Source organism: Coturnix japonica, chromosome 12, assembly GCF_054131305.1.
Source record: "Coturnix japonica strain WE chromosome 12, WE-NBRP24, whole genome shotgun sequence".
NCBI lineage: Eukaryota > Metazoa > Chordata > Aves > Galliformes > Phasianidae > Coturnix > Coturnix japonica.
Window position 1 is genome coordinate 3,040,093 of NC_140674.1, and position 27,240 is coordinate 3,067,332.

Consider the following 27,240-nt stretch of genomic DNA (forward strand, 5'->3'; position numbering starts at 1 on the left):
GTAGAGCAGAGCAGTACCAGCATAGAGTGTGCATATCATCAGGGCTTCTTTGGTGGTGCAGAAAGAAAACAGGCACTTCAGTTACATCTGCAGACAGGGAGGAAATGCTCTTTGTGTGGCACTAACAGCTAGAGTCTAAATCTGCTGGTCTTTGGTGGTTTCAAGTAGAACTGAAGCTCCTTGGGAATGGTGCCTCTTCTCAGGGGCTTGGAGGGAGAGGAGGCAGCTCCACATTGCAGAGCTCTGCTGTGTCTTGTAAGCAGTGCACCAGAGTAAAACACAGGAAGGGGCCCTGAAAACATCAGTTCAGGCACACTCGTAGCTGTCTGTCTTAAAGGTCAGCCGTGTCCTTTGGTGTTTCTTGCACTTGATTGCTGGGGACCATGCAAGGACAGGAAAGACCCCAGTTGACTCAAACTGTCAGAATTATTTCCCTTGAGAAGGAAAGCGTCTATGGCGGACATTGCCTTGCAGCATGGAGGAGACCAAAACCATACATAGCACATGGAGATGAAGGCTTCTCTTGAATATGTCAGATCAAGCCACAAACACAAATTCCCATTTCTCTTTAATTAAGCCTCTTCCTGTCCAGTCTCTGGGCAGTAATTGGAAGGGAAAAAGTCGGTGCCTCTGCTGTTAATTTAGTACTTTCCTGTGGGCCATCCTGAGAAAACCATTGAGCATGTGCCCTGCTGTCGGAGCCACAGACAGGTTCTGGCCCTTTCCAGCACCTCCTGAAATTCCCCACCCACAGCTCGCCCTACAGCACAGGGCTCTGCTCAAGAGGGTGCAGGTTGATGGTGGTCTGCCCAGCCCAGCTGCTGTCAAACACTGCATGAGAAGCCCCTCCACATCTGCTTTTGGAGGAGAGCTGTGCTAGTGAGCCGCAGCGTGCAAGGGCTACAGTCTCTTGGTTAAAGTACACACTGCAAGAAATGAGCAAAATCTAAAGTAAACTGTTTACACAGAGGTGATCATCTGCTGATTGCTGATACACATGGGCAAAATGAATCTCTCTTTGAAAATGGCCTCATTTTGCCCTTGCCTGCTTTTTTCTTATACAGCGGAATAACTGGCTCTTTAGCAGAGCAGAAGGCTCCACTACTTAGGTTTCCACCGTGCATTTTCTCTCCCAAACAATGCTTGCTGCCCCTAGAGCCTAATTATCACCTAAGAGATGTTAACAGCCAGATCATTGAAACTTCCAAAAGGTTTTGATCAAATACAAGCAAGATGTAGTTTGTATTTTGCTGCCCCGTATTCCAGGAGCAGCTGGTCTCCTGAGGTACTGAAGTGTGGACTAAGTTAATGAATTTAAATATGCTTCTGTTAGATCTTTTAATCATGAATGTAATTGCATCTGGTACTCTTTTCAATTTTTAAATACCGAGTATGTGATTGGATTTCTTCTTTTTTCCCCCAAATTTACTGCTGCTGTTCCTCCCTGCAGGGGATTCTCCAGTAGGAAGACCTTGTCTCACCTCAGTGAGCATTGCAAATCTTTGCTGTACTGATTCTTTCTATATTCATTTTCGGTGCTAGCAGTCCCCTTCCTGTCCCTCTCAATGGTTGCTCCTGCTTCTGCTTTGTTAGATCTGGTGTAAGGCACATGGACGTGTAGTAACAGGTACACCCAGCCCAAACATGGAGTGGGAGGAATTTACCTTGGGTTTCTCTGTGCCTTTGGTGCCAGCTCTGGCACTTGTCTCCAGGCTGACTGGAAGAACAGGATGCACAACAAGCATTAACCTGGCTTGCCAGAGACAGTAACAGCAACAACTTGAACCCCAGCACCTGTGTCCCACGGATGGAGCTTTTCTCTGTCCGAGCTAATTGATGATAAAGAACATCATCGTGCTAAATGGAGCGAACAAAGGAAGCATTGCTGGCAGTTCCTGTGATACTAAACGTTTTCCAGATCTCTTTCTTATGTACACACCCATCTCTTTGAGATGAAAAAATGAAATACTGCCAGGCTGAGATCCCTGGAGGGATTCAAAGGAATGGATTGCAGTGACCCCGCTACCCCCCACCCAGCTCCTGTTGGCAAAGTACTCAGAGCAAAGATCAACTCTTATGTGAGGAGACAGCCAGGGGGCTGGAAATGGAGCCGCTTACAACACGATCCCAGCTCTTGTCTTTCCCAGGTTGGCGGTGAGTGAAAGCCTGTCCCTGCTCAGCAGCTGGAAGGAGCAGGTCCCAGCGGGCAGAGTTTGAGCCCTGCATGGGTTGGGGAGCTCAGCTGCCACATTCCTGTTTCAAAAATTACTAAACATGAGAAACTTTTTTCTCTGTGATGAATTGTTTTGACAGAGAGACTAAGGACATGCCTGCATTCAAAATGGGATTATTTCTGTGGAGCTGTGCTGATAAACCCCTTCTGGAAGAGAGCTCACACTGGCAAGCATTCCTCTGCCTCTGCAACTTAACCCATTTCCCTGGACAGAATAAGCTGGGCCCACAACTGTGTAGATAGCCACCCACAACTTGGTGCTGCCGTGGCTCTTTGGCTGACAGTGTTCTGCTATTCTTCCAGCTGCGGCTCTGCCAGCAGAACTTTGCATTGCAATGAATGGGGGTGAAAAATCCTGTGTTTGTTTTCTGGAGGTGAAGTTTCTTAGTCAAGCCTGAGGGAGAGACTTTAGCATGAGGCTCAGCAGGTACAGAAATGTAATCTCTCCACACAAAACCCAGTGCCTAGTGGTGATGTATGCAGCCTGACCTGCAGGCCAAGGGCACTTTGCATGCAGTGTTTCGGTAAGCAGTGAGTATATACAACTACACTGGAGATGCTAACACCTGAGAGGAGAGCTGTGCGTGCAGGAAGCTGCTCTCTGAGCCTATGCTGTGGCTCTGCCAGCCGGCATCGCTGCCCCACAAGGGAACAGGGGCACTCAGTCACTGCTCCCCCGCCCACCCAATGACACAAAACTGCACTTTTGTGGCCTTCAGATGCAGTGCTTACAACAGATCCTGTGAGAAGGGAAGAAAAGTGTTGCCCTGGGGAGGCTCCGTGGATGCTGCCAGCATCCCCCACCATTCTGCAGTGGGCAGCTGCCATCTAGTGGGAGCAGGGCTGCTCCATCCTAGCTTCACTTTCCCTTTGTGCTGGAGTGCTGGGTGCTCCCAGGCTGCAGGAGGTGCAGGAGGGCTGCTCCTTCTCACTTGAAGGACGTACTTTGGGGAGATGTGTCATACACATCCAAGAGCATCGTTCCATCCATTTGCAGGGGAGTTGGGACCTTCCAGAGTACTTCTTGTGGAAGGGTAGGCAATAATCTTGGTCACAGATCCTCACAAGGATTTTTTGAATCAAAAGCTGCTTTTTGAAGTCATGTTCAGCACGTTGCTGCTGTTCTGCTAGCTGTTAGTACTGCAGGTTGCCACGGGGCACACAGCCTCACTGAGCACCATTGGAGACTGGAGGAGCTGTGTTTGCCAGGCATTACATCCCTCTCTTTCCCAGCTCAGGGCTACTGGCCCTGTCAGACACCCACAGTAGCCTAAACCCTAAGTTCTCACTGATTTGCCAGCTCTTCAGCCTGTACTGACCTGAGGGATCACCTAACAGAGAAAGCCTGTGGCTGCTGATGCGTTGAAGGCTCCCATGCCCCTGTGAGGAGCCAAGCCACAAGTCTGACCATGTGCTGCCTGCAGGTACAGGCAGGAGGAAGGCAGAGGCTCCTGTCACTGCATCCTTGCTTGCTGATGTAGCTGGAGCTGGTCCCTGTCACCTCAGTGTGCTGGCCCGGCCACCTGATGGATGTGGAGCAGTGCTTTCCAGCACTGCCCAGCTAATGGGTTTTGCAGCCTTTGTTGGCTTCCTCAGTGTGGTGGTTCACTTAGGAGAGAAATCATTGCTGTGACCCAGGCTGTAAGTCTGACAGTTCCTGCTGGATGTTCGTGTGCCTGCTTTCCATGAACTCTGGCTGCTGGTGCTGGGGGAATGTGCTGGTGCTGTGTGCTATAAAATATCTGCACCTTGCACTGTGCACCTTACAGGTTTTTTTTGGGAAGCAACATTAACAAAACTGTTAATTGCAAGCCAAGCTTGTGGTGTTTTCAGGCGTAATCAAGAGAACTTGGAAGCAGGATTTAACCTCCTGTTTTCAGATGAGTAAGTTGTGGGAAAAAAAGGTGAGTAATGATAACCATGCAGTCCCCAGCTGTGCTTTCAGAAGTGCTGGTGTTGCATAAGGAGCAGCAGCATCTCCCTGCAGCTGCAGCCCCTCCTGCGCTGCCTTCAGGAGCAGTGAGAGCACTCCCCAAGCTCTGGCTTTGCAGCGTGGCTGTTGTGGGGCTGGCATGGCCCATGTGAGATCAGATGCTGTGTGCTGCCTGCCCCTTCACGGGTGCTTTACATCTGGCTGTTAGTAGTGTCTTGATTTCCTAGGAAATAACAGATTTCAGACAGAAGTGCAGGCATCTTGTTACTCCTGGTGCAGCAGCATGCGTGTATGCATACATACATCTGGTGCTCCATAATTGAACGTGGACATGTCCAGGTTGCCAGCACGCCTTTCAGCTTTAAAGACAAGGCACTGTTATAGGAAAATGGGATGTTTTACTGGCTGAAGACAGATTTTTTTTTCCCAGCTAATCCTGGTGTCTGCAGCTGCTGTCTGGGTATCACCTCTTAAAAGGCAGGGAATGAACTTCTGAACATCTGTAACAGCGACATGAAGTGACGTGTCTTATTGTGGAATTATGGATGATGATGGCTGGATTACTAAATTGTAAATCAATCAAAGGCAATCTGATGATATTTTAAACCACGGGAGAGACTTGTGCCGAAAGAGACGGTGATTTATTGCAGCAGCCGGTAACACATCCATCCCCAGTCGTTTTTATTTGTCATTATTTTGAGAAGGTTTCAGTCCTTCGTTAAAGGGGATACAAAGAAGTAAATCTGTAATGATGATGGAGTTTGATAGAGCTTTGCTGCGATGAAAATTGACTGTGTCATGATTTCTGGTGCGAGGAATGCAGAGAATAAGGAACTTAAGATATTCGAACTTCAAAATGAATTAGTTCAACAGCTGCCTTTGTTTAAAGCAAAAGAAGAAAGCCTTTTCCTCTTTATCCTTAACTCCTTTCCTTTGCAGGCTTCTCGCACTATTTGTAGTTTTAAACCATTGGTACTCGGGATTTTGAATGCTTAGCAAGTCATCCATTTCCAAGGCATTAGCAGCAGACAGGATTTATTTCAATCTGTGCAGTTGATTCTTTGATCCGGGGCTTGCTTAAGTGCATTCCAGTGCAATTAATTAGAAAAACAGCATTAGGCAGTGGCAACTCCTAGTGATCTTAAATGTAAAAGCAACTGATTAGTACCTCTGCTTTCCTGAGGATTATCTGTTTGTTGCTTGACAGCATCTGCTATTCCTGTGCAAAGGAGAGGCAGTTAATTGAGATGAGGGAGCTTTAGTATTGCTTGTAAGCACTAACGCGGCTATTCGCAAGAAAAGAAGCAGTGTGGGGACCTCTCCCTGCACTGGGTTTAAGAAGGAACTGGATAAATGGAATTAGGATTGGTCCCCTCTCTGTGCAGCTTGGGGCTGTCCCCTTTGCCTGCAGCCCCCCACGGCCCACTGGGATCTCTGGAAGTGAGTTCTTGCAGCAGCTCACAGGAGTGGTTTCTGCTGCTCTTGGTCTCTTTCTTCTTTGGGATGTGTGGCTTCCTGACATGCTGAGAGTCGCCATGTTTCCTTGGATGTCCAAGGCTTGCCAGGCTGGTTTCCAAGTTCTGTGCATGCCCGTCCCTTTTCCTGAGCCATCCCAACACAAGCCATCATTTATCAGGTTTGGTTGGGGGGCAGCTGTGGGTTGTTGCAACTGTCTGACACACACACCACATCCCTTCGGGCCGAGGCAGGCCATTGCCAAGGAATTCAGTTCTCATGCAGAAGTGATCGGAATCAGCTTCTCTAACTGCTGTTGCTCCCTTAGTTTTCCTGTTTGGCTTCTTTATTATTGAATTATCTTCAAGGAGGCGGATTTCCTACCCATCAGGCTGTTAGCCTTTTCCTGCATCTTTCTTGAACCTCGCTGCTGGCAGAGCTGGTGTGATTCACAGGAGAAGCTGCCCTACAGTTCAAAAGAAAATGCAAATTCCAGCCTATCTGCTTTGTTTGCAGCTAATTCAGATAACACGCCTTTGCATTTTGCGTCAGTACTTCTGCTTTGTCCTTGCAGTACTTCATCTTGCTTCTGATTTTCCTGCATGGCCATATCCTGATCTGTCTTCTGCATCCTGAAGTGTGCAGGAATCAAGGCAGGAAGCTTTCTTCATTAGTTAACATATTCCCTTGTTTGGCTCCGTGTTGACACTCGGGTGAACCCCTGACACTCTGTCCTCCCAAGGCAAACACAGTGAGGAGCTGTGCGGATTTCCTTTATATATCAGCTCATTCCGGTCCTGAGGAGGAGGAAACACCCAAGTTGAGCCTCCCTGGTAGCCCAGCAGCCAACACTGCAGCTGGTAAGGGGACAGCACTGATCCCCTACAGCTAGAATGGGACCTCCAGTGTTTTCCACTGAAATAATGTACTGGTAGGGAGAAAACTGCCATCTTAAGCTACCTGTCTGGTTCAAATGGGTTTCCTACACAGAGATGGAAAGCATAATGTCTCATTATGAACCTCTCATTTCTCTTCTCCAGCTGTTGATTGTTTCTTGCTTGATTTCAGTGCGTCTAACAGGAAGAGACTAAAAGAAGGAATGGGTACAGTATACTGCTAACACATAGTAAATAGGGCTGTAATCTGTTATTAGAAGCTATATTTTGTGTACTGCCAAACCAATACAAATTAAGGTCTCTGCAATAGACCCAGAAATGAATGGAAGGAAGGAAAATTTTCTTATGGAGAACAGCAGAGTTTTCTGGTTTGGGTTTTTTTTTCCATCCTGAAATCTTCTACTTCGATGACAGCAGGGGTAAGAATAAAAGCAAAAGAATGTGAAGGATATGCATGGGCTTGCCATCCACATTTCTACATCTGTCCTCTGCCAGCACTGATGTCATTCCTCTGGCAGTGAAACTTTCCATTGCAGTCAGTCGGTGTTCAGATGTGCTATTGATTAGTCAGTGTATGAAGGTCACTTAGGAATCACAACAAACCTCCTGAAACTTGGGAAGGTAATAAATCAGCGGCATTTGATTTGTAACTTGCTGTCATTTCTGGTGCCTTGCTTCACTACAAGACAGCAGTCAATGCTTCCGAAGCGTTTGCTGTGAGGAAGGTTATGATGGCAAAAGAAAGCGCTTGTTTATAGGCGGTGCAAGTAACATAAGCTTTTAATGGGTCCTGGAGGAGCAGGAGGCTCCAGGGGGCTCAGGAATGCCTTCCTCTCCGCCCCCGGCTGCTCCCCTCACCGTGACCCCCATATTTTTTTTCTCAAGCCTTTGGCCAATTTTCATCACATCTGTCATTTTGAAAAATGAACTGGCAGTTTGCTCCTGAGGTTCCTAAGAAGTCGTGTATCTTTTTTTAGATTAACTTGTTTGTGAGAGACAGTGCTACAGGAAAGGCTTGTGCTCACAGAACAGCTCGATTTCTTTGATAAAGCAGAGATGCTGTTAAACCTCCATCTGTGTCTGTTCTGCACGTTGCGTGTGAAATAGTCACAGGGCACCAGGGTGGTTTCCTGAGTAAACACCTGGTAGCAATAGGTATGTAGCTAACCTGTATGAATCAGAGGATGGCCTGGCTTGAAAAGGCCCACAGTGCTCATCCAGCTCCAACCCCCTGCTGTGTGCAGGGTCACCAACCAGCAGCCCAGGCTGCCCAGAGCCACATCCAGCCTGGCCTTGAATGCCTGCAGGGATGGGGCATCCACAGCCTCCTTGGGCAACCTGTGAACAGTGCGTCACCACCCTCTGGGTGAAAAACTTCCTCCTAAGATCCAACCTGAACCTCCCTGTCTCAGTTTAAAACCATTCCCCCTTGTCCTACCACTGCCCACCCTAATAGACAGCCGTTCCCCCTCCTGTTTATATGCTCCCTTCAAATACTGGATGCCCACAATGAGGTCTCCCTGCAGCCTTCTCTTCTCCAAGCTAAACAATCCCCGTTCCCTCAGCCTTTCCTCATAGGAGAGCTGCTCCAACCCTCTGATCATCTTACCAGCCCTCCTCTGGAATCACTCTATGAGCTCCACGTCCTTCCTGTGCTGGGGGCCCCAGGCCTGGACACAGCACTGCAGATGGGGCCTCACAAGAGCTAAGTTGAGAGGCTGGATGTGGGACAGTGTGTTATGAATGCAGTGAGTATCAAAACAGAGAGCTGAGGCAGAAGGGTCGGCTTCTGTTACCTTTTCCACCACCTTTGCAGGAGAGATGTTCTGAGTCCTGCACACACAGTTAGGCATACACACAAGCCTCACGCTCCCTGGCTGTGATGGAAGGCTGTGTCAGCCAGCATCACAAAGGCTCCCAAAATTGGGAAGCAAACAGGAAAAAGGAGAGGTGTGGCTTTCCATCTGTGCCTAATCACAGGTAAATTACTTTTTAACTTGATGTTAAATAGCACTAGGATTTTTAAGTGCTCCTGTAATGAGCACAGAACATTTAATTCCTGCAGGAAGACAGAAGCAGGTGATAGATTTTGGCTCTCCCACTATTTCAATCACAGAAAGCTGGTGTGTGCTCTGCAGAATGGGACAACCATCTGAGCCCTCAGTGCTGTGGGTGCTGGAGTTAGGGCTGACTTGTTAGTTTGTTTGGGGTATTCCTCCATTTTGCAGGACTTTAAGGGGCTGCAGAGTTGATTGTGTGTGAAATGCAGGAAGAGGCTTAAATGAACACCAGATGAGAGGAAATAGACGGAGGAAAATTAGGGCTATTTGCTACCAAAGGAAGTAATCATTGTACATGTATTAAATTCCAATCTCTAGCAAGGGTGTGCTGTGTTACACCACAAGTCTGACCATAGAACTGAGTAAGTTATTGTAGACCTGCAAGGCATGGCTGGGAATGCTTCTTCAGGAGTTGCTGTCTGGAGGTGAGAGCTGCCTGATGTCCCCTCCAGCTGCCTTAGTGAGGACACAATGGCAGGAGGACTAGCATGAGAGATGTACATGGCACGTGGCATGAGGGCATCTTGCAGAGATGCTTTCCGCCCACCATAAATTGGACATTACTCCTCTTTTTCAAACCAAACAGAGTGGTTTTTGGTCCTGCAAGCTGGCGGACACCCTGTTCCATCCGCTTCATTTGGCAAGGACATCAAAAGATGTATCTTTTTTTGTTGTTAAAGTGTAGCCTGAGGGCACAGTGCTTTGACAGATTGGGGTTGTATGGTTGAAGCTGACCTATGCAGCTTCCTCCCCCCCCCCCCCAGCATGCGAATAGAAGCACTATCATTATTTTGCTCTTTATCTGATAGAAGGCCGCCACAAGAAGGCCGTGTTAGGATTTTGCTCTTCCTTTGAGGGACAGTGGAAAGCTCAGAACCTGTAGGAATAAAAAAACGAGATGTTTTGGCTGTGTGGGAAGGAGGAATTGAAACACAGCAAGGAATGGGGAACTGCACGGCTCTTAGCACATGTCAGAGACCAGCGGTGGGAAGGATGGAGGGGATTTCACATAGGGGTGTTGGAGAGAACAGATGGAGATGGGCCTAGAGACAATAGTGTCATACTTAGAATGTGTCCTGATCAGAAGTATGCTGACAGGTTATAAGCAGAAACAAAGGAATTTGGGTTATTTTTAGCAGAAGGAAGGTTTCGTTTCCCCCTCATTTGCTGAGGAGCCTGCTGGCAAGAATTAGGGCAAAATACATGGGGGGCTTCAGCCACTCTCTCGGATCTGCATTACACATTACTTTTCATGCACATCTATCTATTCAGTGACTGCGTTTGCAGCGTGGCCCTGCAGAATAAAACCACAACAGTGCTGGCAAAACTGAGGCTGCTTTGTGCTGTGCTGTGAGATGGGAATGAGAGGTCCAGGGTGGGAAATGTGTAGGGCGGCACTGCTCCTGACACTGTGTCATGAAAAAAGGCTTCAGTTAACTATTGTCATCTGACCTCAATCCCTGCTGAAGAGGGGGCTTTGCATAATCATTGGAGAGAGGGTCCCCGTTCTAAAAGATGTTATGTTTTGAAGTGCCAAAATAGACAAAGGAAACATTGTCAGCCCTTCACACAGGGGAAATGGAGGCATGGGGAGAGAGCTTTGTTTGGGGCGCACAGGGGAACTTTGACATAAGGGCTCCTTAAACTCAAGTTTCCTGAATATATTTGTGTGCTACAACTGCGGGGCTGCTTCTGCTCTCTAATAATGGATTTTTTTTTCAGTCCTAAACTTCAGTTCCATGACAGTTTTGTTTATCAAAAGCACGAATATATTTTGCTCTATTTAATAAATATTTTAGTGCTTCTTTCTTCTGACAAAGCTGCCCAGCTTGCATGCACGGCAGAGTTGCAGTGCTGAAGTTGCAAATGCAAAAGCTTCAGGTGGATTTTCACATTGAGTGCACCAAGGAGAGTAATGCAAGGAAAGGCAGAGCTGTGACTTGAGCTTTTCTTTGCCTTCATGGGGATCACAGCCTCGTGGGTAGAAAGGGAGCCTGCAAGAGTTGTACTTTCCTGCCCAGGAGGAGGAAATATGTTACCAACTAGAAGGCCTGTTTTCTTTCTCAAGGATTTTAACTCCAGGAAGGCCAGTGAGACTTGGCATGGCACGACCAAGCTAATGTTGTTGGGTCTTTTTATGAGGCAGAGCTGAGTGGAGCCATCTGGGCTATGAGAAGACTGCACTTCTGCAGTGAGACCTTAGGAACATTTGAGTTAAGTAGCTGTCTGGGGCACCATGCTGAAAGGAAGGGCACCCCCAGCTCTGTGTATTTTACGGGCTCATTTTATCTCTGATGACAAAAGAGAACGTATTAGTCGTGTGGTTCCTCATAAATTTCAAAGCAGCGCTGTCAAGTGGCACTGCCTGTGTTCTCCACCATGCTGGCAGAAAGCTCTCCCGACTTTCTGGCTCACAGCATTAATAGCAGTGCTGCTTGTGGATGAGATCTGGCTTTTCTCTGAACTTAAATGCAATCCCCAAGTTTCCATTTGAGAGTGAAAACCTGATAATCTTAAGGAACTTCTTGGGTGAATACTTCCTTGGTCGTCCATCTAAGAACAAAGCAGCTTATCTGTCTCTGTGGTTCCTGAGGCTCCGGCCTTCCAACAGATCTGTTCTTTGCTTCCTTGAGAGCTGCATGATCCTGCACCTCTGATATCAGTGTCCTTCTGGAAAGTTGAATTCAGCCTTAGGAGCCCAATTCCCAGTGTGTCATCTCAACCTGGGCAGTTTAAACTATTCTTTTGCACTGCAGCATTTGTAACTTGGCATTTTTACTCCAAATTATTTTATATGCTTTTGGGACGGCTTCCCGAAGAGCCACAGGGTGACTGGTTCTGCTGCCTACACTCCAGCTGGCAGAGGTGCATCTTGTCTCAGTGTTAGACAGCCAGCTCCCCTCCTTCACACACTTTGCTGCATGGCAGATCTGCAAAGGGGCACATCCAGTTCAGTATCTAAGCTGTTCTACTGCATTTTCTGTTCTCTGAGATGGATATTAGAGAGAGATCACAGTGGCAACTCATCTACTGGTGCATCACATCAACTGAAATAACAGCTTTTATAGTGCAGATGTGAAGAAAGCAATACGTGCTCATTCTTGTCTTTACACTCCTTGTCCTGCTGAAGCCATCTCTGTTTCAGTGGATCCTAAAAGCTTTGCATGATGGTTGTTAAGCTGATGTACTTGTAGACTCTTAAAGGTGGGGGGCAGCAAACTGGGCTGAGGGTTACAGCAATGAGTTTAATGCCAGTTCTGCCAAGCCACCCATTTGACTTTGTGCAAATCATGTAGTATTTCCCTTGTCTAATAGTTCCCTTGTCTACCAGTCCCTCTTTTTTTCCTCTATCCATACTTGCATAAGCTGTAGGTCTGGGCAGGAATTAGTTCCTCCCATGCCTTTGGATGCCTCCCATGTGGGTCCCTGATCTTAGGTGAAACTTCTGGTTGTTTGTGTAAGCCACATGATGATAATTGCCTTCAACTTGCTTCAGGATAAGATGCAACCTTTGGGCTGCACTGCTGTAAATAAAAAGCCCGCTATGGTTCATAACTCAAAAAATGTTGGTAGTGTTTAGCATCAGTGCCTGTCCCTTGCACATCTGGCATTCATCATCGCTTCCATTTTCCTCCCACTGTCATATTTTATCCCCATCCGTTGAGCTTTCTTAGCGGTGTCTGTATAAATGCCTGCTTCCCAGTCTGGGTAGCGGAATCTTTACAGGATGCAAAGTAAAATGAAGGAAAATGAGGTGAAGTTAAGGGAAGTGTTTCTCTTATTCACTCTGCTCCCTGTCTTTTTTCCCTCTCCCCATACCCAAACACTGTGTTGCACAGCACTACTAGACAGTGTGATTCCCTGGATATCAAGAGAGACAAAAAAGGTTCCAAAAATAGCAAGTGTTTTTAGCAGTCCTAGTCATGAAAGCAGAAAACAAGGGGGAATCTGGAGCCTAAGCTGACACCCATGGCTGCTGTTGGAGAGACCAAGATGCTCTGCTTTAGAGCAACTCTCCAGCAAATTAATATTGACTTGGGAAAGCAAACACACCTTAAAATCAGACTTACCAGGCAATGGATGTAGTTTCTTTAAATCAAATTATTCTTATTGCAGTAATGTAGGTTACTTCTAGGAAGAATAATATTGAAGGTGTTGGGAAAATATGGGCGTGCTAATATTAGCCAAAGTCTATTTAAAAAAAAAAATTAAAAATGCTTGATTTTCTCAACCAACTGTGCAGTGCCCTCATAGCAGCCACCACATTCAGCTCCCTCGAGCCTTCCTGGCAGAGCAGGGAGACATAGCACCTTGACTAAGATGCATTCCTGATGGGGAAGTGACTCCGCTGCCACCCCCAATGCAAAGCGTTTCCAGTAGCCCATAGGTGTGCGTTACCCTGCCAAAGCCAGCTGGTCCCATGTGTGTCACACAGCCCCACACACCAGGAGCACATGTGGATTTAATTCTCTGCCAACTTCAGCAACTAGAGAAGGAATTTCCTTGTTCTAGAAACACTCTGGGACACCGTGGTCCCAAGCCATTTAATGAAAAAAAAAGCCAACCCATTTTCCTCTGTCTGGATGGGGCCATTGCAAACTGCCATCATTAGCAGCCCCATAACTTTATCCAGGCTTGACGTGAGCCAGACCCAGGGACTCTCTGTGCAGGCAGCAGCTGTCATGCTTTCAGCTCTAGGGGCTGGCTTCATTACACACGGAGCTGCAGGAGTTTCCACCTAGCAGTCCTCCCTTTACACCCTTCATAGTCTCACGTGTCCGAGTTTGTCTTAAGTTTGAATTGGTAACAGCTTAGCAGAAATGAGAACAGACTATTTCTACTGTCGCTGGCTGTCAACTCGTGCCTTCTTTTTCTGCACAGTGTGTCACATTCCTATTTCCCCTTTAGTTTTCACTTACGTTCCCGTGGCGTTATCCTGCTATGCAGTGCAGACTCACGGCTTTCAGCTCGGCAGCAAAGTCAGCAGCTGCATGAGGAGAAAGTGATATCCCAGCTTTTAAATAGAGCAGCTCCTGGGCACATCCTGCAGAGCAGGCCTTGGCTCCTTCAGAGCCTTCATGCTAGTGGGAAAGGCCAGGCGGCCTCTGAAGTTAGAGCTGCTCTGTGAGGTTGGCGTATGAGTTTGGTGAATCCCGATGGGTTGTTTGACATTGTGGTCTGTTTCTAGAAAGGGTTGCACTGGTGAAAGACTAAAATGGTGGGCAATGTGGGTCTGACGTTGCATGGCATACATAGTGTGGGAGACTGCAAGAATAGTCCAAGGGTAGACTGAATGGGTGCCGTGATGTTGATGTACTCTTTCCTTTTTGATGTCTGCTCTAGATCTCCTGTTTCCAAGCACTTTTCCTGTTAGTAGCGGAGAATTTATTTTATTTTCTCTTCTTCTTGTAGAAAATTTTACTACATCACACTGCTGAGAGACCCCGTATCTCGTTACCTCAGCGAGTGGCGGCACGTCCAGCGAGGAGCCACCTGGAAGACATCCTTGCACATGTGTGATGGCAGGACGCCGACTCCTGAAGAGCTGCCATCATGCTATGAGGGCACGGACTGGTCAGGCTGCACGCTGCAGGAGTTCATGGATTGCCCCTATAACTTGGCCAACAACCGCCAGGTGAGGATGTTGGCCGACTTGAGCCTGGTGGGCTGCTACAACATGTCGTTCATCCCAGAGAACAAGCGAGCACAGATCCTGCTGGAGAGCGCAAAAAAGAATCTCAAAGACATGGCCTTCTTCGGCCTGACAGAGTTCCAGAGAAAGACTCAGTACCTGTTTGAGAGAACTTTTAACCTGAAATTCATCCGGCCCTTTATGCAGTACAACAGCACAAGGGCAGGAGGGGTGGAGGTGGACAATGACACCATCCGTAGGATCGAGGAGCTCAATGACCTGGACATGCAGCTCTACGACTATGCAAAGGACCTCTTCCAGCAGCGTTACCAGTACAAACGGCAGCTAGAGAGGATGGAGCAGAGGATAAAGAATCGGGAAGAGAGGCTTCTTCACCGGTCCAATGAAGCGCTTCCCAAGGAAGAGACCGAAGAGCAAGGACGCTTGCCCACTGAGGACTACATGAGCCATATTATAGAGAAGTGGTAGCCTAGGCAGACTTTTATACGAATGAATGATACTCTAGGGTTTCCATTTAAAAGACCGTGGAAGTAAAATGACAAAAAAACAGCAGAACAATGTTTTATTTAAAAGCAAGTCTGTAAAACAGAAGGTAGATTGCTTCCTTAAGCGTAGGGTCTTTTTACTGTTTCTTACAAGACCGATGAGATTCTTAAAAAATAAAGAAATACGTAAAAATAATAAAAAAAAAAAGGGTCAACATTGTAATGCAGAGGTAAGAAAAAAAATGCACAAATGCAGTTGTCCCCTCTAAAGGCCAGATGGAAAAGAATGTTTCTTATCCTCATAATTCAAACACAAATGGCAGAAGCAAGATTTTTTTTTTAAATCTGTTTTTCCCTGAGCATAACAATATCAGAATGTACTTCATTAAAATAACCACAAGGAAACGGAGCTGTTCTTTCGAGGATGTTTTTAGAGGTGGGATGAGAATTGCGTTGCTTGTGAGTAACTGATAACGGTGACTGAGCTGAGGATGCGCTGTGCTGGCAGGCTGTGATCTGAGCACGAGGGCAGTTGCTTGGCTTCAGCTGGCAGCCCCTGCCAGAAAGTAGAGCACCGTGAGTATGGAGGGAGAAGCAAAGCATCGGAGGATAAGAAACATGAAAGCAAATTGACTGTGGCCTAAGATATGTATGTAGCACAGTGGTTTTGATAGACTGCACTTGTATCACACATACTTTGCAACTTCACCTCAAAATGGTTAGGGAACTTGTGCTCAGAGCTCCCGGATTTGTTTTGCAGGCAGGTCCCAAACCAATTTAAAAGCCAGCCAAATTCTGCATAGGCTCAAAGATGCAGCCCCATGTCACGGTGTCACCCTACACAACTGCCACTCATTCCTTCATCTGCATAATGAGCTAACAGCACGTGAAAACCCATCCTACATACTGAGACAGGGAGAACAAGTGGAATAGCAATACTCCCTTATAAATCTGCAGGACAGGTTCCTAGAAGGTCCCACAAGTAACTGGTTATGGCAACAAGATGAGGGGGGTGATTTTGTTTTGCTCATTGCTGTGCAAAGTTCTTAACTGCAACAGCCATACCGACATATCCATATCTTATTTTTAAAGTTATTTTTGCTTGCCTTTATCAAGAGATAATGGGCATCATCCTGCTTCCAGCAAAGTCACTAGGGCTGATTTAAGTGGGAGCAGGATGGGGCTCACTTCCAGAGCTGTAACAATTTCTGACAGTGGGTCTGCATTGATGATGAGGTAGTGCACGCTGTCTGTTGGCAGCGTGCCTCGCTGCAGCCCGCGCTTTAAATGAACAAGCTGTGTTCCAAAAGCTGGAAAGGGGAATCATGGATAATGTTTTTTTAGTCTCAGACCACTTTCAAAGCAGAACTCTTTCTTTTAATGCTGGTTTTTAGGGACTCATGTAAGTTTAATCCTCTGATGTGGTGACAGTCCAGCCAGGTTCAGCTTACTGACTTTTCAGTCGCAGAACAACAATGACCTCCCTAATTCCTCTTCCCACTCAACAAACTGAAGTATGGCTTATTTTCTTGCTGTTGTAAGCACTTCTTTGTTTGTCTGGAAGCATGGAGCCATGATGCCATTTCTGCCTGCTTCATCCCTCATCCCGTTATTACTCAGCTGGTAAGACCCGAACCAGCTATTGTCTGGGGTAAAATAGGAATCAGATGGAACAGGATTTGATTTTCAAAGGCCATGGTAACTGCAGATCGATTATGGCATTCGAATCGCAGAAGGAGAGGCAGAGACCTGATACATTCAGCATGTCATTTTTGCACCCCACCCCATCACACGAATCCACACAGCTGCTGGTCATTTTATACTTCGCTTCCCTCTCTGCCCCACACACAAAGCACACTGTTTCCAGCCATTTCAGGTTCACACTGAGTTTTGCAAAGGAAGTGTACACCTTGCTGCTGGAGACGTTCTTCTCCAGAAGAGGGAAGGTGACTAACAAGTTGAGAAAGGGGCCTACAAGCAGCACACCCTGCTGCAGACCTGGCCCAAAGTCCACTGACATCGAAGGACATATTGCCCATTGATTTCAAATAGATGCTGGTCAGGTCTGCATCCTGGTGCTGCAGAGTGCTCACACGCTCATCTTACAGGCTGGTACCCTGCTTGCTGGTGGAGTCACTTTATTTAAGGTTTTAGCACAAAATGGTGCCACTTTCTGGAGATGTGCATGCCTGGCCATAAGCACGTGCTCCTGGCTGAAATGCGAGAGGCAAAATAAAGCAGTGTTCCGTTGTTGGCTTGGAGGCAGAAAGTATTACAAATCCATTTGCTCATCTCTGACTTCCAAGACTGGGAGGAGCTGTGTTTGTTAGTTCCCAGCACTTTTATGCTTTGCTGTAACTAAGGAAAACATTTATATTTTACAAATGCCATTTTACAGGCCGTTTACCCACAAAGCCGATATGCTGGATATAAAAAGCAACCGTTTCATATGCAGGGTTTGCAGCTCTGCCAGGAGGCTTTTCACTATGATCTGCCCTGTGTCAGGGATCCATCATGCACAAACGGGTACTGCAGCAAAGCCACGCGGCCCCAGTGCTGCCAGCGCTCCCGTTGTTCTGCACTCATAGCCAAACTCTGCTCTCGTCTGCCAAAAGGTGATGGTGAGTGGGGCTCCAGGTGATCGGGACCAGTGCTGTAACTGGGCTCATTTTGCCTGAGTTGTTCCTGTGTTATGGGCTCTGAGTAACCAGCTGGATTTTAATGGCTCTATCCGCAGCATTCTGTAAATCAGAGGCAGCCTCTGACCCAGGAGCATGTTGGTAGAGCTTGTTGCAGTGTTTGCTTTGTTGTATATTACAGTAACAAGCAAAAGGAATGAAACTACGGAGTCTCATTAACGGTTTCACTTCAACCCACAAAAGGAGGGCCGACCTCAGCTTAGCACTGAGGCAGGAGTTTGCTGGTTCCAGTCCTTCACCTGGCCATTCCTCCACTTCTCCACCCCATACACTGGGATTAGAACATTTCCCCATTGCAAAGAGGCATCCCAAAGTAGCAGACATATAGCACACTGTGAAACAGATGTTAAGGCTGAGGATCAGAAATAGAGGGAATGACCCAAAAGCCATCCCCCGCCCCAGCTGCCATGCCAGTCTGTTCAAGGCTGTCTGCCACACTTGGCTTTATTTGAGTGCTGTGTGCCAGAGCATAGGCTGCAGGGTGCACCTGGCCCTGTTTTCTTCCTTTCATGGGTTTAAGGGGAACTTTATTTTAACATAATGTGAATGTAGCTCTTGGGATTTCTGTGTACTACAGTTCGAAGTGGTACAATTATCCATTGGCTCATCCAGCCAGCAGTATTTGTGTGAGGGAGCATTTTATACAGTTACCTGCTACCAGGCAGAGATGGGGGGTCTCAGCTCTGCTGCCTTACAATGCCCTGCAAACAAGAGTGAGGACACAGGCTGTCCCAGCAGCAGGCAGTGAGTGGCACAGCAGCAGGTTTTGTGTCTGCATGGGCCAAGCTGCCTGCTTGTGTTGTCCATCCACCGTGATTAGCACAGTCCTGATAAGCACCTGGGTATGAGGCCTGTGTTGTCCCAGCTGCAGGTGATGGATTTCTCTCGTTTTGAGCCATGCAAGCTGGAAAACAAGCACGATTTGCAAATGAGTCTCTCATCCCTCCAAGCCCCACAGCTCCTCCTAACTTATTTTCCTTACTGAGCACCATTAGTTTTGTACATACCAAAATATGAGTTCACTTATTGCCCCCTTCCATCTTGTTTTTTTTCTTAAGGAAAAGACAGAAACCCCCACGTTCTTTCAATTCAGAATCCCTCTGTGTTTGTGCACAGTCTTCCAGGTTAAACCTGCAACAGCCACCAGCCTTTCCATGGGTCCCTCCTGCTGTCTGATTCTTCATACTTGTGGTTTTGTCACAGGCTTTCCATGCATCGTCTCCTCTTTCCCTTGCGCTTTGTGACCTGCACAGGGAAGGGAAAGGCAACACAGGTGCTCTTCCTTTCCCCCCTTCCCCTCTTTGTTATGTGCTTTACATCTCAAGGAACTCAGTTTTTATCCTTTGGGAATCGTGTGACTGAGGGTAAAACAAGAAGAGCAAAGTGCCCCTGCCCACCTCCCTCCATCAGACAGATCTGGGTGCTCTGCAGTGCTCATGCTGCAGCCATCCATCCCATTGCTCTCAGCCTCTGTGTTTGTTCTTTGTGATCTTTTTCTCCTCAATCGGGAGCTTAGAACTAAAGTGAAAGGCAGCAGTTCAACTCGAGCCATGTCACACCTAAAGCTTTATCTATTTATTTAAACTGTCTTACAAAACAAACAAACAAAAAAAAAAAAGGTGTTAAAAGTTTGGTTTTCCCTTTTCTTCCACAAAATTGGATTCTAAAAAAGTAGCCATCTGATTGGTGTTTGGTTTTGTTGGTTTTTTTTTTTGTCTAGATGAAGAATGAATGTTAGCAGATGAAATAAACCCTAAATCCAAGCCTCTGTGTGCGTGTTGTCCTTGCTGGCCTCCTTCAGCTGTGTGTGACCATACTTCCTCTCAGCCACAAAATGGTGGCGGCACGTCAGCCTCATCCCGTCTCTAGCACTGCCCACCCCATCCCTCTGGCACAGGGCAGAGCACTCCCACTCACACACAGTATTTCTGTGCCATTTTTACAGCATCTCTTCCTCCTGGGAGCACAAGAAGGAAGGAGAGGCAGCAGGCCGAGCAAGGGAGGGCACCACAATGTGCGAGCAGGGGAAGGTGGCAAAACAGCACTGAGACAGGGTGAAAGGGAGCGTGGAAGTTGGTTACTAAGGAGGAAACACCAAGAGGTTTGGGGTTATTTTGGTGTGTGGGTTGGTTGCTCTGTTTGTGGCTGTTCTGTTTGGTGACTGTAGCAGAAATGCTTGGTCACAGCTGGAAGCAGTGATGGAGCACCTGGTGGGGAGGCAGGACCAACCCAGGGGAGCTCAGGTGCATGCAATGTACTGAGTGAGCAGAAGGCCTCATTTAAGGGCTGGCAGTGGAGGTGAGGGCATCTTGAGGAGTTCTCTGCCTATCTGAGGCCTTCCAAAGGTAAGCAGATTTTTCTCTTTTGTTTTTACATCTATGGCTTCTGCTCCTCTATTCTGCACTAACTGATCTCTGGGCAGCTCAGGTTCTTTTTACCTTCTTAATGATTCACTTGTGGGTCACATCATGCTATGCAGGTTCTTGGTCAAAAAGCAGGAAGATTGGAGGTTCCCCTGCAATTAAATATATGTTCAGCAACAAGTACATACTGATAGATTTTCCTTAGCAGAGTGCCATGCATATCATTCTCAGCACTTTATGGCGAGTATTGCTGTAAGTGGCAATAACAGCAGGGGTGTAAATAAATTACATGGAGATTACTTAAAGCTCTGGGTGTTTTGAATCTGGAGGCACTCTGTGCTGACCCAGGCATGTGGGTTTGAACTCTGCTGCAGGGGGAGGCTGAGACGCGGTCACACACTGACACAAAAACATCTATCACAGCCCTAACAGTAAAGCAGTGTGAGCTTTGCTGTAATCATTATTTCATATCCTTCAGATTAAGAGGAGCAGTCAATGAAACACTCATGAACAGAGTGGCATTTACTAGCACTGCCATGTATCTGTTGAAGCAGTTCTCAAAAGCCTTTTTTCATCTGCTGAGAGTGCTTCCATGCCCCTGTCCCATGGAAGGGTTGCCCTCCTCGTGCAGAGGGAGCAGCTGCCCCTGGTTCCAAATGGATGCCCAACCAACAGCAAGAGGAGTCACTTTGCTGTGCTCCTAGAGCTGGGAGCGGGTGAGTGATTGCAGCACTCTGCAAATGCTTAACAAGCTCTATGGCATTTACATAATTATTTTGCTCTCCTTACTAATAATATCGTTCTATCAGGCTGTAGTTATGGAATCCAGATGTTTGTATTATAAACGAGCAGTAATGATAAATAACAAACATTTAATTCATGCTGCTTCAGTATGTTCTAGCTCTTACTTAATTCAGAATGAGAGCTCCTGCACTGTATTCCCTTGAACCAACTGTTACACTCAGTTGTTCCATGAATAGAAATAGAATTCCATGTGGCCTAACCTGGTTAGCTCGGGCTGGATACGTGATGCTGAAATGAATACGTGGTAATCAGTCATCAATTTTCTGGCACAGGCAGTGACAACATGTATAAATCACACGGCCCTTGTGAGAGTGAGTGACTTCCCTACGGAGCCCTTTCCTCAGGATTGTGTTATTATTGCCAGACATTGTTTTCAGAACAAGAGCTCACAGCCAAATTAGTGAGTGCTGAGACGTTCTGTGTGCTGTAGCAGCCCTCACAAGTACGTGGTGCTGCTGATCTCCTCTGTTTGTTTCCTGAATCTCCAGTATTTCAATGCTATGTAGGAATTCAGAAGCTGTTGTCAATTAGCCACATCATCCTGTAGGCTGTTAAATTCCACCAAGCAAATGCACAACCAAATCTCTGTGCTGCTGGCAGTGTTAAAGCACAGGCCTGCTGCTTGGCTCTGAGCTCTGGAGCCATCAGGAACGCTCTGCTGCAGGACTGGTGGGCTTGGGGTCATCCCCATGCAGTGGCGAGTTGCATGGGCTGTCAGCTCTGCTCCTGAGCTCTGTTCAAGTGGGGAATACTCTTGATTCTGGGTGGGTGTGTTTGTCCCTCTGTCTGCAGTATTGAGCAGTTCTGCCTGTAGTGTGTCTATACTTTGAGTTCCCATATATTTGTGTTTCTATGACTGAAACAGCTGCAGCTCTCAAAAAGCTGAGGGAGAGGACTAGAGAGGCCAAGCAGAACAGGATGAAATGGGCCAGCTGGTGTACTGCAGGCTGTGCCATCAATGGGGTCCCAGGCCTCCCCCTCTCTGTGTGCTGGTGCAGGACACTGTCACTGGAACTCAGAACCACTTGCTGCCATTTCCTGATCCTGATGTCAAACAGCATGGAGAGCTTGATGTGTGAAAACCAATGCAAAAGGTGCTGGGAGAACTCAGCCTTGAGCAACTTCCTGAAGATGGAATTGCCACACGTTAGCTTTGATAATTGCAGCAAGTTCATTAACCTTTCTTTCCCCCATGCCCTTGTATCAAAGGGCACAGATTCTTCATTCTTTGGGTCATACCCAGAAACTGGCTCCCACCTTCAGGACAGCAAGGCCAGGTGAGCGTGAATTATTCCTTGCTCCTGCCAGGGAAGTTTCATCTTTCCTCACACTTCCTTCCCCTTTGTGTGAGGAGGAGGGTGGCAGGAAAGCAGCGCCCTCCTGCCCCTGCTAATAGAGGGGCACTGCTCACACATCAGTCCTTTGCTTTGTTTTCTCCTGTGCGCTGCCTAAAGGTGATGCAATACAGGGGATGCTTCAGCAGGGCTTTGGGATAGAGGGTAAGAGCAGGTGTCTGTAGCTGCTGTGCCCTGGGCACTCTGGGGCACCATTCACTAGCAGTGATAAGGAGAAGCCTATATCTACAGGTAATTGGAAATGAGCCAGAGCAGGCTGAAGCACAGACTGCCCAGAGGGATGGCTGTCTGTGATAAAAAGGATTGAAAGGTCATCTTGATTAATTGCCTGCCTCTCCTCCGTCTGGACTGTCCTGCTGCAGACACATCCAGCTTGGTGGCTGCCTCATGGGCTTCCATTTGGACATGTGCAATAGCACAAGTCTGGTTACTCTTCCTACTCTGCTTCCCAAAGTGCTCCAAGCATTTACATGGTGGTGTGTGACGATAAAGAATAAAGGGGAAACTTTCTTACAGTGATGCAGCAGGGGAGACAGTGATGCTGTCTTTCTCCTCTAAGAACTCAGCTCTGCCTCTCTGCTCTGTGCAGCTTTTGGCTTAAAAAGGAATTAGAGAAGAAGGGTGGGAACCTGTATTGTTTGGGTGTTCCATACATAATAAGCACTGTGGGTTTTCACGTATCTCATTATTTGAAATGCTGTGGTGTTTGCATCCTCATTCATAAAGCATACCCTCACCGTGTTGTAAAAACAGGGAACAAAATGAGACCCTGCCTCGGGAAGCTGTAACCTAAATCAGAAGAGGGGAGGATTAGTTTTAGCTCACCCCTGGGCTGTGGCATAATCGGTTATCTCTGCATTAGCAGGAAGGTGAGATTAGGAGCTCCTCGCTGTTAGCAGTGTGAGGATCTGCGAACTTGTCTCATTAAGAATAAAGGAAAGCTGGCAGGACTGAGATTTACATTTAGTTCCCAAAAACTCTTACTAACCTCAGAAGATTTTCCTTAAGTATTTCTTAAAATGGCTGTAAAAATACAGAGTTCCCCAGTGAGGACACTGCCACCCTGCTCAGATCCCACATTACCTGCTCTGCTTCCCCCACCTCCAGAGCAGGGAAGGAGTTGTAACTTCAGGGGAAGGATGATGTGATGACACCAGTGAGGAAGACTGAAGCCTCAGACTCCATTATAGTGTGTGAATCACGAGTTTCTTCTCACAATTAGTGATTTTTTCCCAGTATAATGAAGTCCTGTCTTTAATTTTCTTGGAATTTCCTCCTTTTGTCAGATTTTGCATTATCTCCAGAGAGTCTTCCTCCAGTCTCCTCCACTGGCAGCCAAAATCTCTCCACCTCCTCACCTCTCCCTGTGGGGGTCCCTCATCAATACAAGTGTAAGCATTCCTGTGTTTAGGTAGTTTCTGTGAATCAGCAGTGTATCCCAGGCCCATGTCACTTGCTTCACACATGGCTGAAGATTATCCAAAGTAAGGGATAATTCAGGACTTCTCCCTCAGAGCTGAGAGGAGGTGGTGATACTTGCCAGATGTTGCTGGATGCTCGTGTCCAGTCCTTGTGTTCTGCCCAAATGAGACACTGAGATGGGACGGACTCCATTAGCCTGAGTGCCAGGGGCTGTGGAGGTTTGGGTCCATGGTACACAACTGTGTACCACTGCTCCACATGCTTCGCTGCAAGTGGGTTCACTTTGTGAGCCTCAGAGCCTGTGAGTGTGCCTGCAGTGTGGGATACAGACAAAGGGAGGTAAAGCAGGCTTTGTGCATGCACTGAGCTCTGATTTTCATTACAGGCTCTTGGATAACAGTGGAAGTGGGCACCTCTTCTAGAGCTGGACTCAGAAAGCACCAGTGCCTGTTGGTGCAGCACTCCTGTCCTTGCAGGTAAGTGTCAGGTTGCTCAGGCACAAATTGTTTCTCAGTTGACTTTAAATCAGCATCATCTCCCTGGGTCTCAGCTAAGTTACTTTGCTTTTTAACTGTCTGAGTAAATACCGATCCGGAACACTCATGCAACTCTGTCGTAGTGGTGAAGTTTGAAGTTTGCTGGCAGTCTAGTGCTTGATTGTATCATTTGCTCCTCTCAATTAACTCCCAGTTCAATGGCAATTACCTTTAGGATCTTTCTCACTGCATTTCCTGGCAGGGTGTTGATGCAGTTCTGGAATGTGATTATACTTTGCTGTGGTATATTCAAGTGTGTTTTAATAATAGGTAGGGATTGCTCCATAAATACTGCTGATGTGAACGTATCACACAGCCTCACGTGTTGGGGGATTTTTGTGGAGTGCCCATTTACTGCCTTAGTGCAGCTGACAGTAGTTAATGTGGTAACTCAGCTCAGACACCGAGGAGTTCATTTGTATTCTCACTGACATCTGCAGGCTTGCTGCATTTAAATGCTGGCTTTTCCTTTAAACGCTCCCTTCTATATTGCGCCTCATTTGAGGTAACTTTCAGCAGCTGCAGAAGAAAACAGCCCAGTTCCATCTCACCACCTTCTCCTTGCCCTTCATTGCAAACACACATATTTTAGTTCCTGTGCCTTTGTGTTTGTGTTGGACGTAGTGATGCTGTGACCTTAGAACCAGCTTATTCAGTAGGTGTAGAGCCTCTACTTCTTGTTCTTAGTGTATTCAGAGCTTCTTTTCCTTGGCTCCATACATGCTGAGTATAGATGCACGACATCACTGTTATACGAATGGTTGTGGTATTATGCATGTTGGACTTCATATTCTGCTGTACCAGTGCTTAGGAGTCCTGAGGTGATCAGGAGTTAATTGCATTGTGTTAAAGGCTGCTTTCTAATGTAACCTTGGGCTCTGGTTTGTGTCACATTACCACATGTCACCATGAAGTTGGAAGGCCCTGTGAGGAACTAGGCTGTAAAAGAATGTCCTTCTTGCATTCCCAAGAAGCTCCTTTATGGTTAGGAAACTCCATTCCAAGCACAGGAGAAGAATGGAAGTTGGTGGCTTGTATGGATTGTGTGGGCAATAAATTCAATGGTTGATAATGTTCTCTCAAGCTGTGGCTCCAGGAGCCCACCTGGTTGACAGCAGACCTGTCCTGTGTGCAGCCATCTCTCACTGTTGCTGTGATCTGTGCCTTGTGGCAGCTGTCAGAGCTGGGGTTGACAATCGGTTGCTTTTGCATCAGCTGTTTGTCCAGCAATGGCTTCAGAACATTTTCTTGACCTGTTGTATGGGTTTGACCTGGGTTTGTGTGCATGGATCTCAGCTACCATTCAGAAAAAAGCCTCTGGTGTAATAAATTCATCAGTGCTTGCTGGGCTGTACAGCCAAACACAACGCAGTTGGTGCAACTGGATACATTATTCATCGCTCTGCAGTATTAATAGCCTTGTAACTCAGCAGTGACAGCAAATCAGAGCCAGAATGAATGAAAAGGGATGTAAATAGTTGAAAGCAGATACATTATTTATTTCAGGCCATTGCTTAAAAAATACCTTTTTTTCTTTGCCATTTAGCACTACTTCTTCTCCTTGGTTTGGTTTGTCTCCTGCCATGAGGTTACTTAGAAAATGACGTACAACCTTCTCTAATCACAGGATGAATTACTTCTTTCCCTTCTCCTCCTGCTTTGGGTTTCCAGAAAAGGTAGAGCCTGAATATCTGCCCCTTCTCTCTGTCTTCTGCTATGTGGGTACTGATCTTATTAAGTGAAGGAATGAACAGACGATTTAGGTGTCTTCTGGGTGGTTGTGAGGTGAAGCTGTTACAGCAAGACCTTTCCGATGCCTCATTCCTCATCACCTGAAATATCTGAGCTGTGCTGAAGACCTTTAGAACTCCACTTCCAGGTGTTAAAATATTCACTTTATGCTTGATCAGCTTCAGATCACTTTCCTGCTTTTTGAATGCAGTTGTTGCATCCAAAGGGATGTAAGACAACAGCTGCCCTCAGAAGTGCCAACTTCTGCCCCTCCATCAGACTCATTCAGCCACAATGGCAGGTAGGCAGACGCTGGGGTTTCTCAATTACTTCCCACAGCTGACTTTGCCCATTTTGCACACAGTGTTCCCCAGCTTTTTGATCAAAGCTCTGTTTCTAGCCCATTTCTCCAAGAATCAGTCCATTCCTGTGAAAGGTGTCCTGGTTGCATTGTAGCACTAAAAAGGGATGGTCGCATCCATTTGAGTTAACAGATGGGCTCTTGAAGTTGATGGTAAATTGAATGGAAGTGGTTCAGTAGGAGTTGGTGGTTAATGAAGTGTGTGTATATTCGTTGGGTTTTGCTTGTTGGTTTAAAACAACACCACCATGAGTGACCCTGTGTTTAAGGGCCCTGTGTGACCCTAGATGTGCTAAAGAGCTGTTTGGACGTGGTGCTCAGGGATATGATTTAGCGGGGTGTTGTTAGGGTACTATGGTTAGGCTGCAGTTGGACTTGATGATCTTCAAGGTCTTTTCTAACCTGGGTAATTCTATGATTCTGTTTGTCTGTTCCTTTTCCTGGAAGCAGTTTGACCTTTTGAGGTAACTACCTTTGAACTTCACTGGGAACCTTTAGAACACCAAGGCAGGATGTCTAGGAAATGTATCTATATTTAACAGAGATTGTGTTGTGTGTGTCTTTACATGCATGCAACGAGCTGGTGCAGCTGTGGGGCATCACAGCGTGCTCTTCCTGTTTGTGGTGTGGTTGGGTAGAGCTTGCCAAGCTCTGCTCTTCTGACGTTGGATTTTTTGGGTTTATTTTTTGTTGTTGTTTTTTAGCTGAATGCCACAATGGGGCCACGTGGGACAAATACTTCCTGGTTTAAAAATTGCTCTGAATTGCTGGGAAGGGGTGGGCAGGTGCTCGTGGTTCTTTTCAGCAGTGCAATTGCTCCATCTACAGGTCCAAGGTCTGAAAGTGAGGGTCATTACTGGGCCTGGTGGGGTTGGAAGCAGTTGATGGGTGTTTCATTACCACACGTATTGCACAGGTCTTTATTTCTAGGAGAGACACTGCTTTCATTCCCCATCAACCCCCAAACATTGTCCTTCAGGTGTTTGTCAGTAACCCAGCCTAACTTTCTCCATCATTTCCACTCAGGTGAGATGGACAGGCCTGATTCTTCCTCTGTGCCCTTCTAGAAAGCTGGAGCAGTGTTTGCCAGCTTCCAGTTCAACAGGGACCTCTCTTGATTTCCCCAGCAATGACTGCATGGAGAGCAGGCTGACTGCTGTAAAACCACATGTCTGTACTGTCACATGAAAACAGACTGTTAAAATTAAAACAGGGTAGTGGTTCGGGAGGCTTATGACATCAATTTATTCTTTC

At 46.9% G+C, this 27,240-nt stretch overlaps 1 protein-coding gene and 1 long non-coding RNA gene across 4 annotated transcripts in view; both read left to right on the top strand.

Moving 5' to 3' along the window:
- Positions 1-19,177, top strand: part of HS6ST1 (heparan sulfate 6-O-sulfotransferase 1) — a 142,349-nt gene extending 123,172 nt beyond the window's left edge. For all 3 annotated transcript variants that reach the window (XM_015871133.3, XM_085512561.1, XM_085512560.1), the window contains exon 2: positions 13,990-19,177. In XM_015871133.3, the coding sequence (XP_015726619.2) occupies positions 13,990-14,698 (709 nt within the window). In that variant the 3' untranslated portion in view covers positions 14,699-19,177. The remainder of the gene's footprint in view (positions 1-13,989) is intronic.
- A 4,563-nt stretch (positions 19,178-23,740) lies between these two features.
- LOC107317924 (uncharacterized) lies at positions 23,741-27,095 on the top strand. Its single transcript, XR_001557083.3, has 2 exons — positions 23,741-23,834; positions 27,013-27,095. It is a non-coding gene; the product is annotated as an uncharacterized LOC107317924 (long non-coding RNA).
- Positions 27,096-27,240: the final 145 nt, after the last annotated feature.